Source organism: Aythya ferina (assembly GCF_964211825.1).
Source record: "Aythya ferina genome assembly, chromosome: 1".
NCBI lineage: Eukaryota > Metazoa > Chordata > Aves > Anseriformes > Anatidae > Aythya > Aythya ferina.
The window spans coordinates 146,429,892-146,443,096 of record NC_140296.1 but is presented as its reverse complement, the minus strand read 5'-3'; the positions used below and the strand labels follow the sequence as shown (position 1 = coordinate 146,443,096).

The 13,205-nt window shown below is 45.1% G+C and overlaps 1 protein-coding gene across 3 annotated transcripts in view; it reads left to right on the top strand.

Moving 5' to 3' along the window:
- The window catches only part of TMEM178B (transmembrane protein 178B), a 213,762-nt gene that overhangs the window by 49,894 nt on the left and 150,663 nt on the right, over window positions 1-13,205 (top strand). For all 3 annotated transcript variants that reach the window (XM_084507287.1, XM_084507286.1, XM_084507285.1), the window contains exon 3: window positions 10,551-10,664. In XM_084507287.1, coding sequence (XP_084363413.1) covers window positions 10,551-10,664 — 114 coding nt within the window. The remainder of the gene's footprint in view (window positions 1-10,550; window positions 10,665-13,205) is intronic.

The window sequence follows — 13,205 nt, the reverse complement described above, 5'->3', positions numbered from 1 at the left end:
TAATTTGTACAAGGGTAATCCAGGGAATGGCTTTGCAGAGAGAAAGCACGTTCAAACATCAAACTACTTCCAACTTTGAAGTCATTATACGTATTAACCTTATAATTTACTGGTCTATGCTTGCCAGTAGGCAGTGCCAGACTTTACTTCAAGGTAGTTGTAGTAGTGTGTGTCGGTCACTGTGAGTAGTTTGTGTTGGTCACTCTGTGTTTACTAAGTAGAGATTCAGTTTTTGAGTTTATGGGTCAAGAGACCTTGTGGACTTACGGGGGAAACTCTCCTCACTTGTTGAGGATGATGTGGTCTGTTAGCTTCACGCTGCACATGGATTTAATAACTGCACGGTAACTTCGGGAAGCGTTGTTATGGACTAAGTGTTGTCTTGAAAATATCTCTTCCAACCATGCTATAAGACTTCTTTACACTGACCCCATTCTGGTTGTTTTAAGAAGGCTAGCAAGTCTTAGAGAATGCAGAAGAAAGGATGTACTTATTAAGAAAGGACACTTTCAGCCGAAGAGGGGATATATTTAAGATGTGAACCTTACATAATTTTCAAGTCTCAGACTCCTTGGTGGATAGGGACAATCTGTCTCACCAGCAAAGGAGGCTACAGGCTCAGTGCACAGTAGGGTGAGAGAACATTTCATGGCATGTCAGGGTGCACCCTTCCAGCTTTATCCACACTGTAGTTTTCTCTGTGGCATGAATGAACGTGGGGGAAAAAGCAGCCTTGCTAAAAAAGCTGATTCTGGATTCCTTCCTCACTTCTTTGATGTGCTTCTTTCCAGTTGGTGGCTGTTTTGGAACTGTTGTCCTCTCAGACCCTGTGGTTCCCCATAGGTACCTATTTTTTTCAAATGTGCAGAAGGGGATCTGTACTAATGGCATTGCACTTGCCAAATGTTCAGTGAAAACCACTTCAGCTCTTACATGTAACCACAGAATGAGTTCAACATATAAGCAAAATGCTTTTTGACCTCGTGGCAATCCTTAACATGGGTGGGTGGGGGGGAATCGAGGCATTCTTCCCAAAGTTTCCTTAGTTTGATTGCAGTGAATCCCTAATACGCTAACCCCCTTCAGAACTTCATCCTACTGTGTCCCTTTTCCACACCACGCTTTATGCTCAAGTGGAAGTTGTGAAACTTCCCTCCAAAGCTCACTCGAGGGACAAAATATACATGAAAATAGTATCATAGAGGTACATTGCATGGACTGCATGGATTTTTTTTCAGGTCAATGATTTTAAGAGGCTGCGGTAGGTGCTGGATGAGGCTGCTTTTATATATGTGACCTTCTAGGAGTTAAGCCAGGAGCTAATGCACACCGCAGCTACCCGATGTGGGATGCAGAGCACCTGAATGAGGCTCTGCCATGGTGTGATTGCTGCTGTTTGAACATGAGGCTGAAATGCTGCAAGAACTCGAACTGCTGCAAGAAAGCTGAGTGCTTCCTCCAGCTTGGCAATGTGTGGAGCTAGCTGTAAACTGGTGGTATGGAGACCCAGAAGTGCTCTTCCACTTTTAGGAAGAAGAGCATACATGTATAGGAAGGCAATTTACATTGTCGTGTGCCATATAGAATAGCTTTTCATGGCACGGAGATGTGCAGTGACGTCTAAGGGTGCCTGTGATTGCTGATCCTCAGTAGGCCCTGCTTCCCAAACATTTTATAGCTGGTTCAATGAATACCAAGCTTCATAGGAGTATCTTACTACCACTCACTACCAGCATCAGCTGATGGGCATTCATAAGATCACCGTGAACACAGGGAGTATCAGCCCTGGGATGCTGAAGTGCAGGCAGTCTAAACGAAGAGAGCAGGTAAAGGGATCATGTAGAGGTGCGAGACGTGCAATCATCACTGCTGTTGAAGTTGATGGTAATTATTGCTGTGGATAAATGCACTTGTGGGGTGAGTTTCATAATCTAGTGATGGCTTTCCACTTGATTTTTCCAGAAGAAGCCTGTCGATGGCACAGTGCTTGCTGTGCTTGTTCTTTGGCTTGACAGCAGTGCTGAGATGATGCTTTATTCCGTGAGCTATTGGGTCATCAGTGAGTTTTTACTGGTAATTGCTGTCTCAGTGACTTTTTATTGATCATTTAATTTCTGCCTCCAAACAAGTAGGAGCAAATATTTTTCAGCCCTTTTAACCTCCTTAACTTCTCATTTGTGCTCTGCCTGCCTCTCCCCTGTGGCCAGCCCAATGCAAATAGGTGGACAAAAAGATTAATAGAAGGAAGGAGATGTCTTCTTCCTCTCAATTGCCCTGTGGCTTGGAGACTGTTATTAATAGCTGAAATAAAAATGTTTTGTAACCATCCTTTTGCTCCGGCTTCCTTGCCAGCCCCCTTTCCTCGGTCCCCGGAGAGAAAGTGTGAGCTCATCATTTTCCAATGCAAATTCAGCCTTTGGTCTCATACTTGGAGCCTTATCCTGGGTGGAATATTCATTTTCTGCCAGCTGGGCACTCTGAGCAAGCTGCCATTTGCCGGGATACCCATGGAGCGTGTGGGGAACAGGCCTGCAAGAAGCTGTTCAGGCACTTTCTTTTTTTCTGCTCTGAAAATCTTGCTGGCTGCTCAGTGCATGCACACACGTCTGCACCTCTGTCTGTACTCAGGCTGGCTGAAAAGGAAATCTAGGTATTTACACGTAGAGACACAAGTTGAAAATCAATGCAGGCGTTGCGGTCTGAAATCTGTGGAAGTCCTTCTGTGGAGTGGGACTGCCATAAATAGCCCACAAGTGACAAAGCAATTGTATATCTCTGGAAATCCACAGGCTTCGTGCCTTGCCTTCATTCCGCATGCACTCTGAATGTGATTGCTTTCTCCCTATCTGTAGAGATCTAATGGGTAACTGCTGCAAGCGAGCTGGCAGCTTTTTGTCCAAGATCATCTGAATAGAAATAGCATGCTGTCATTTACCACCCTGTTTCTGTGTGGGTAGTGCATAATACAGAGCGTTGGACCCTTTCAACCACTCCCTGCTACATTTTCACTCTTTTTTTACAAGACAATTTTACCAGCAGAGCATTGTCTAACAAGGTTTATACTAAGCTCGAGGTTCTGAGATGACCTTTGCTTGGAAATCAAGTGAGATGAGCAGTAAAAGAAAAAAAAAAAAGGGGAGGAAAAAGAGCAGGAAGGTTCTGTTTGTCACTCTGAAGAAACCTTCGATCACCTTCCTAATGAAAATCTTTAAGCCACATTCTTGTAATGTATTTGCTGGGTATGTGCCATTTCAGGGACAGAATATTATTTATCTTATGAAATCTTACGCTTTCAAGTGGCTGACAACTTAGTGAATGCAAGCGAGCTTTCCTTACAGGTGAAATGGAGGATGCTCTAAGCTTCTGAGTGTGTTTCACTGCAATTCTGTGTCTGTTGTGTTTTCAGGTGGTCAGTGAAGACATTTAGATGTAAAAGCAGACTTAATAACATCAAGATCTGACAATTGAAGAGTCCCTTTGCCAGTGGCAGCCTGGCGGGCTGTCTGCATTTCTTCCAACAAGGAAGATGCAAATTCCCAGTTTGCTTGTTAAGTGCATTTAGAGTAAGTGCAATTGGTGAATTTTCATGTTGAAAAATTAGATCCTAAGCGAAGAGTTTAGAAGGAAGCAGACCCACTTGTGAAGCAATCTAATATGGCAGATGGTTTCAGTTGGAAAAAAAATCAAAAAGAAATATATCAATGTTTCAGAAATAAAAAAAAAATCTCCCCATACTTTCAACTGATAGAAGACTTCTGAATTCTTTGAAGATGTTGAAATAAGTTACAGATGAGTTTAGTTTTATGGCTGGACAAAATGTTTTAGTTGATCTTACACTCCAGGTTATTCTCTCTTACCCTGGTTGTGCCAGTCTCACCCCCCTGGCATTGAATTCTCTTGCCTGCCAGTATTTGTAAGCACGGCTGGTGTTGATGACCACAGCACTTCTCCCCCTGCGTTAGGAGGGAGGGAGCTGCAGATCAGCCATCCAGGTAGGTGAGGCCTCCTTTTCTAGATGCTTTTCTAGAGCCACGGTCACTTAGGGCTGCATTTCCTTTGGCAGTCCTTACCAGGAGGGTTCTGACTGTAGACACAGCGCAGGCTGTTGCTAAATTTGCAAACGTCTCTAAATTTGCAACTAGCATGGTACAATGGAGGTGGATTTGTAACTGAAACAGTTGGTGCTTATGATCTTGTGTATTTTTGGGGTGGGAAGGTTGTTACTTCAGACTGCCTCTGCTCTTCTCCCATTAGCTGAATTCCCGTTAGCTCATCTTCCAATTTAGCTGTGAGCCAATTGGCATGGCCTTACAGCACACTGTGCTACGAAGCAAAGCCTGGTGATTAGAGATGATCTAGGAAGTCATTTGCAAAAGTGTGCTCCTGATAAATGCCAAGTTTTGCTACAGAAACATTCATCTTCTCCCCCAAGATGTAACCCTTGGACATGTGAATTGGGAAGAGGGCTCTGTTGGATCATTCCCTTGACTCTTCCGTGAACCTGTAAACGGTGAGTGGAAGCTGCTAGTGTAGAGATACCAGCTAGGGGCCAGCCACTCAATCTTAAAAACAAACCAGATCTCAAACGAAGGGGAGCATCAGCCCCATGTCTTTGCAGCCCACAGTAAGCAACAGTCAGTACCAAAAGTACCCAAAGTTGTAGAAGTAGCAGCAAGTCCTGCTGGCAGAGCAAGCTGAGCTGGGGTTCAGGAGGTTCAGGGTAATGCCAGAGCCAGCCCGGAACAAACACGATCTCCTGTTCTCAAAATTTGGCCCATGCTGCAGCTGCAAATCTATCTTGAGCTCCATTAATTAGAACATTGCCTTCTATTTATGCATAGGAGTTAATGAATATTCATCAGCCATGTTGATTAAGGTGCTGTTATTTGCATATTCTGCCGACATTTTTAGAGTTGTACCCTTAGGTATTCTGGTATTCAAGATGTTCATGTGGCACCAAGGGAAAGCTTGATTAGGTATTATGAGGGGAGAAAGCTCATAATGAAGCTGGTCAGTGGTTGGAGTGGCTTGCTCAAAGACGTTGTGCATCTCCATTCCTAGAGGTATTTAAAACCTGACTGGACGAGGCCTGGAGCAACCTGAGCTAGTCTGAATTGGATTTTGACTTGGAAATTGTTCCTTCTTTGAGCAGGCATTTGGGCCGGTTGACGTCTAGGGGACCCTTCCAACGTATGGAAATCTGTAATTCATGCAGATTAATGCCAAAAGTATGGAAACATTCACATTTATAGACGGGCAAAAAAAAAGTAACCGGTATTTTCAAGGGTAGCATTATTCCGGAGGTAATGAAATAATCCTGCTAAGTGTTGGAATACCTTCTAATGAAGTCTCTGCCTTCATTAAGGATGGAGTTACTCATCGTGAGTTCATTAACTAGTCAGCGTATCTGGCTGCAATTCTCTCAGAGCAGCTGGTCAAGGTAGAGCTTATTTCTCCTCCCACCTTCCTCCAGGCTTCGGTGTGACCAGTTAATGCATGCTGGAACCGCCACAACCGTGCCCACGCTGCCTGCAGGTGAGTGCTGGTGATTCATCCAGAATGATTTCAGAGCGCGAGGGCAGGACGTGCAGCTCAGGGCAAGCAGCTCTTAGACTGCACCAGCCCGAATAGCCAGAGCCCCTTTGAAGGTTTGATAAGCAGAATTTAAAAATGAAAATTTCTGACAGACAAGACTTGAGAGTGAGCCTGAACAGGTGTATGTGCCTCATGCCATTGCTTTGTGTAAGCTGGTCCCAGCTCTGTGCTTACAGCCCTGTCAAAACCATACTGGAACGTTAGGCTGAGAAACTGTGAACGTTTTCTGTTGAAGACCTACAGATTTTCTGACTACAATGGGAAACAATTTGGGGCTAAATGGCCAAACTGCAGCCTCCATTTGCTGGGTATAGTTATAGCCACTCCGTGAGGGAGCGGTAACCAAAACATGGGATTAAGGCAATTTCTCATACAGAAGGCAGTTTCTCATAATGAATAGCAAATATATGTAGTGAATGCAGCTTGCAAGCCAGAGGCTAAGATTCCTTTTACTAGGAAATGTTTGTGCAGTAATTCTCAAACAGATTTGTAAAAATTAGATCCAGCACAAAGGGCGAATTTTGTGGAATAAATTGCTTGCTACGAACAGTTTGTGCAGAGGTATCTACAAAACAGAAGGAGAAGCTGCCCGGAGGCAGCAAAGGCTCAGAACATCCACGTCAGTCTTTTCAGGGGAGCTCGTGATATCGAAAGCCTTGGCAGAAGCAGCCCAGCACTTCTTAGAAATCAACGTGAGTACTGCTGGAGAGGAACGGGTACCACCTGCAACAGGCAGAGACCTGAACGCAGAAACCAAGGTGCTCACCGTGTCACTGCTGGCTTGTGATGGGGTTTGGCACGGCGCGCCAGGCGTGGCTCATCCAGGGGCAAGGAGCTGCTGGCTCCCTGTGGCTCCTGGCCGCTGTCACCCAACAGAAGCTGCAAGGAGAGAAACTGCAATGCGTAGCCCGAAGGTAACTCGGTGGTGGGCATCAGGCTGATCCGTACCTGAACCTGAAGGCTGCTTCCACAACCTGCAGCCCTGAAAGCTGGGGGAAAAGTGGGGAATGTTGAAGTCCTGACTTGCAGGAGGGGAGCACAGTCAGATAACCCATGCATGTAGCTTTGATGTGCCATCTCAGGCTGGATCTGAAGCGATGTTAATGACACTCCTACCTAACTGCTCCTGCAGATTAGGTGGCCTTGCATGGAAGTGGCAAAGGATGACTTTCTGTTGCCAGCTCCCAGGTGAGCCAGGCTGTATTATGCTCAACTATATGGTCGCAGCGATGTTATAAAATCCCGAAACTTGACAGCCATCTCTGCAAAAGTCAAGCTGACCTCACAGGGCAAATTCCTCCGGGCACTGCTGAGATCAAATTTGAGGATTGATGTCGCCAATACCCTGCTGGCATTTTGATTTTGTTTCATCCCCATTAGTTTTTTGAAGAAGCCTGAAATATTCTTAAAGGAGGTGGCAGTCGTGATGAAAAATGTTCTGGAAGAAAACTTGCTTACCCACCAGCCAAATCAAGTATGGATACCAGCAATATAACCTCCCTTTTTGGTTGATCTCGACCCTGTTTTGCCCAGAGTGGGAGAACATTGCTGCCACCCTGCATTTCTGGTCAGTGTGGGGCCTGAGCAGGGGAAGCTCCAGCAGTGCAGGGGAGCAGAGCTTCGCCAGCAGCTGAGCTCACGTCAAAATATTAGGGTAGTTCTGAAACAGGCTAGAAAGGAATTGCACAATGTTTTCAGCTGATGCTGTCAGCCACAGTTCTTTAGGATTTCCAGCAAACATTTCCCTTTAATCAGAGCAAGCTGGAACATACATCAGTGGGGCAGCTTCTTGGTTGCTTCGTGTTTCTTGTGGCCAACCCTGACACTTGTTATCATCGCTGTGTGGGTGAAAACCCCACTCACTGGTTTGCTGTTCAAATTACTGGGAATAGTATTTACATGCACAGCCCTGTTCAGTGTTTCCAAGATACACGCTGGTGCAGTTGCAGGGACTCAGCAGGGTGTGGGAGCAGGTGCAGACAACTGGTTCACATCTAAATGCTGGGTGGTCACTGCGCTACTGGAGTCTGAAGTAATCCAAGCTGGTAGAGGATAGCTCTGAAATAGCCCGGACTGCCTTCTCCTGAGTGTATTGAACTTGGTGTACACAGGGAAGTTCATAGGCTAAAGCCCCAAAGGTCCATTACAGCGTGTGGGCTGGCCTCTGGTGTACCAAAGCCCACTGTTTCACCCACTGATCCCCTCCTTGCACCTAAAAGCTTGGTTTAGACTGAAATATTTTGAGCCTGGTAACAAAACTCATCAGGCTTACCTGTTCCAGCAGTGAAACCACACTTAATGCTTCGGAGAAGGATGGAAATCCAGGGCCAGCACCCTTGAGGGTCTGTCCTGAGGGTGGGTTTCCCTGTGTGAGACGAGCACAGGGAACAATTCCGTGCTCTGACAGCCCTGCTCAGTGCCCTCAGGGACCAGCCCTCACCTTTTGGAGGGAAGCTGGTGAGAGGCAGCCTGCTTTTCCCACCATATGCACTGAGTGCTTTCCCTCCTGGTCCTTGGGAGTCAAGATATTTATAGGATAATAGTCAAAATTTTATCTAGAGGTAGGAATTGTGTAGAAGTACGTGGTGTGGTTGGAAAGGACAGCATGGAATTTACCATGCACATTTGCCTGCACTTCAGATATCATCAGCCATTGCCACTGCAAGCACGCTCTCAGATCTAGATGGTCTTTAAATGTGTGCTTAGATCTCATTAACGCTATAGGGATGTAAGCAGAAGTCTAAAATCGTGTATATGGTCAGGTAATGACCTGAATTCGGGCCATAATCTTTCTGTGCTTTAGGCTTTGGTAATAAGCTAGTGATCAGTACTCTGCATTACTACTAAAAGTATTTGCAGTAAAAAATGGGAAGCTCGATGGACCTTGCTAGAAATTAGCCTCTTTGGTGTCAGAGGAGGTGTTTCTGCTGATTACTTTAGGAAATGATAGCAATTGGAATAGGATCTTGTCTTCCTTCCTTCTGTGTGCTTTTATTTTGAGCCTTGGCTCCGTGTTCCTGTCTATCTGCATAAATCTTTTCTCTCTGCAGTTATCAGACAAAGATTATTTTCTGACAAATAAGCATTTTTCCACTTTCTTGCCGATGCTTCTGATCCATGAAAGCAGCCGAACAAAAAGGAATAGGAAATCCCATATGAAGACATGGTTGTGTTTTGGGGCTTTTTTTTTTTTTTTTTTTTTTTTCTAAAGCTCTTTCCATACTAGCTTTCTTTTTTCCCTAAATACTATTCTTGGTTTGAAACTTTAATTCTGGGCGTACATTTGGTGCCCAGATGGTGCAGACTCACACAGAAGCCCATCACGCTGTCAGGGCAGGCGGATACATATGTAAATATTTTGCCTTTTTCCCCTATAATATTTGCCTTTGTCTAATCTAATTGCTGTCAAAGGCAGAATGTGAAGAATGCTTCAGAGAAGCAAACAAAGAGGACCTCCAATGTTTGCGTTGCACTAACTCTGGAAGATGCTGGTTGACTCGATTGCAACTAATAATTTTGTTGCATGGGTTTTTACTCACGCCGTGTATGAGCCAAGCCTGTGCCAAGCAATGCCTTACAACCAGGAATAGAAACTTGCCTTTTTAGGGGCACAAGAGCACATTTAACCCCTTGGAGCTGCAGGTGAGGCTAATGGCTCTGCCTTTTCAGTTCAGGCTGACAGCAAGTGCTCTCTACATGTCTCTTGGTATATCACTCTCTCATCCTTATTTATGTGGTTCATTGCTTCATTTAATTTGTTCTATTGAGTGCATGTCTTAATGTATTTTTAATACATAAAAGCATTTCCAGTGCAGTTGCTCCTCTGACCAGTGGCAGCTAATAGCAAACGGTGTGGCCAACCACATTAGGGATGCCTGTTTGGTTATTAGAGGCCTGATCCAAAATACCATGATACTCATGGAGAAAGGGCTTACATGAGCTCTGAACCTGACTGCTTGGTGAGAGGGTCTAACGGAGCCACCCTTCTGGCAAAAAGGACGTAGGAAACCTTGCTGTTTTTCACCGATGCAGGAAGGGTTGCACAGTCACAGATTTCTGATCAGATGTGAAATTTGGCTGGGCTATAATTCGCAGAAAGCATCGGGCTATGCCAGACCCATTCCTCTAAGGACACGGTGCAGAGAGATGCCAGGAGATGACAGCCTGGAGGTGTGATTATTGTAGAGGAAGGAAAGTGGCTATAAAAGGAAAATAGGAGTATGTGACCAGAAGACAAACAGAAGCAGCACATGGTGCTGTTTTCCATGGAACGTAGATGAAATCCTACAGGGGAAAAACCAACATTGCCTATTGCAGCCATTCATGTTGCCATTTGAAGCTTATTATCTCAGTGGTGCCAATAAATTCTGTTTGAGCCTGCTATGAAAGTGTCTGGGTGCCTTCAAGAGACGTGCCATAGCCTGCCGCATCTGCTTGGCTTGTTTTCTGGCTCTGGGCTGCAAGCGGTCAGAAAATATGTTCTCTAAATCCATACTTCTTCCCATGGTGGTTTTATTATTGATGGTAAGATTAAAGGTGCTTGCTTTGCATATCTCCTGGAGCAGGGACACAGACACATATGGCAGGATAAGTGAAAATGGGAATCCCAGTTTCTCTGAGGTAAATGCCGGTATGCCTGATGTTAGCTCATGGTTCAGAGAAGGGAAATGAAAGAAGGGGTGACTTGCCACATTACGTCTGATGGTAAAAATAGATGCTGGCAGCTACTGTTGAGCCTTTGATGTATCATAAGTTTGCATGCGAGCTTCCCCTACGACTAGCTTGAGCCTGTCATGGGCCACAAGTAGCATTTACAGTCACAGTGGTTTGGTAGTAGGGATTGCTTTGCTATCAGCCTCTGCTTTTGCTTGTCAGTTCTGTCTGGTCTACAGCTGGGACGACATGTTGCATTCATTTAACAGCACTTTCTCTCTTATCCATTTTGCCTTTTCCAGGAGCAATTGAGCGGTGCACGTACATCAAGTACCACTACTCCTCAGCGACCATTCCCAAGAACCTCACCTACAACATCACCAAGACAATCCGCCAGGATGAGTGGCATGCCTTGCGTGAGTACTGCTGGCTTTCTCCTCCGTTTTCCTCATGTGCAGACTAAGGGAGGTACCCGCTAGTAAATGAGAAGAGTGGCTTTGACAGACAGCCCACTTAGAGCTCTGTTCTCACGTGCAGTTAGTCTTTGTAGCAGATGGATCGATTTGCTCTTAGGACCTACATCTCTTTTTGCTGCTGACTAGAAATTCTGCTGAGGCATGAAAAACTGGTGGTAGGGAAGAGGCATTCATGTGCAAAGATTAATATTTAGTTAAATAATAAAATGAATAACCAGATCAATGCTCTATTTTTTAATTTAGTGGAATTCTCTCTATGTAAGGGTATTCTCATGCAGTTCATGCTACTGCTGAGTTTCCTGCTTCCAGCAGAATTCATTGCTGGCTTTGTAGAATATGTCCTGCTGCCTGCAGCTCCTGAGCGAGCGTGGCATCACTCTCCTTTGAAGATGTAAAAAGAGATGCTGCACCCTTTAAGGCACAGGGAAGGAGCATTTAGCCCTCAGTGATAACTGTAGCTGGTGGTCGCCAACTTGTAATATTTGCTGAAGCCAACAGTATCTGACAGGGATGGAAGGAACTGCCTCGAGATGTATGGCTGGCCTTAAAGCTTTTCTCCTCATACTGGAAACGGAAAAGGGCTTTCACTAACAAGATGAAAGAGGTAGGATTTCACGAGGAAGGATACCACTGCCACTTCCTCTTGCTATTACATAGTCATAGAGACTGATGAATGTTCAGGGTTCCTCCTCAGTCTAAGTAGTTAACAGCCCTTTGAAGATGACAGAAATGAAGGGATGCTGATTCTGCTGATTTGAAAGGTGGCAGTGAGCAGCTACTGTCTAAGCCATCAGCTTGAGAAATGTGTAAGACCTCTGGTATTTCCAGGGCTTTTGGTCCCTGTTTCGCTCCTGCCTTGTGTGGCTATTGCTCTGTTGGAAGCCTCTTATGCTCTGGGGAGGAGAAGCCATAATGATATACTTCACTTTCTGAATTGGTAAGGTCAGGCCTGGCTTTCACTGGTGCTTGTATGCTTACCTGGTAAAATCTGATAAACCATTAAGGAAGTTTTAGAAGATCTTGCTAAACTCTTCTATTTGTTATGAAATGTGTCTGTGTGGCTAAATACACATTATTTAATTTTGATATGAGTTCGGTATTCCTTTTACTTATCATGCTTCTGCTTCCCTCTCAGAAGGTAGGTAGTAAGATGACAGTCTTGAAAAATACTTTGCTATGCTTGTTTGTCCCTGAAATCAGAAGATTGGGTAGTAGGAACCTCTCAGTTTCCTGCTACCACCTGTCTTCTCTGGTGTCAGTTTTAAGCTAAAAGTTCTCTTCTTTGGGGAGGGAGGAGGACAAACAACCACCCCTCAGAGAGAGGTGGATGTCTCCTATTAGAGTTCAATAGGAGGAGGCTTCAGTTTATTATTTTGGCTGTATATCTGTGCTTTTGCCACTGCTGTTGAGTAATCATGACTCTTCTGCAACTCTTCTCTAGGAACTTCCCTTATTAATATAATAATTATTGCCTTAAAGAAGTCCATTTCAGCAATGGCTCAGGTACAGGGCTATCCTGAGGCTGTTAACCACTGATGTGCCTGGCCACGTTAGTCCCTCAGCGTGTGCATCCCGCGGTGGGATCAGCGAGTTCCTTAGCACGGTTGTCAGCAGCCTTCAGGAGCACGCTTGGCAGTCTCCGAAGTGGCAGTCTAGACACGGCACTCTCCCATTTGCATATCTGATCTGGTTCGAAGCACTTCCAGGGTGAGGCTGTTTGTTTCTTTCCCGAGGAGGGTACACCGAGTGTGTGGGGGTGTGCATATTGCTGACCCAGATTCTCTTGCTAGTTCATGAGTCAGGTAAGTGTAGGCAGATGTAGGTAGCCAGATTCAGGCTTCAGTTCTACCTCTGTATAGACAGAGAAGGAAAAATACTTTGCCAAAGCTCTCTTCTCCAGAGCAGTTGGGTGCAATGATGAGTGTTTGATACATGGGGTACGCACAGGCCACTGCATTCAAGTTGCATGTAGTGCTAAAGGTGCTTGCAACCTTGCTGTTTTTTCCACAATATTCCTTAAAAGACAAGGACAAGAGCAATCTTTTCAAATAGTGCTCAAGCTGAGGGGAATGTTCTCCCTTTAGGAAACATTTGTGATGGAGCAGCCACAAGCAGTATGACAAAGTACCTTCAGAAAGTCCCTGTAAGTGTTCCAGCCTCAGCATCTGGTGCTTTTCTGTACCTCTGGACTAGCTTCATCCAGGGCACAGCTACTTCTGCACACTACTGCTCATGCTGAGGCAGAATAACGCTTCCAAGTCAACATGAACTTTATTTTCCTCTGAATAACTTCCCATTCAGAACTTCCCTTCCCCTGAGCGTTGGGACAGGCAGCGGAGGAGCAGGCCTGTTGTTCCTCGTGGTCTTGACATGGGTAACTCCTCAGATCTGCACTATGAGATAGAAGAACAGACCCTATTTCCTGATGGAAAATGGGACAAAAATGGCATCTGGAGAATTTCAGCAGAACTGGAAAGGTGA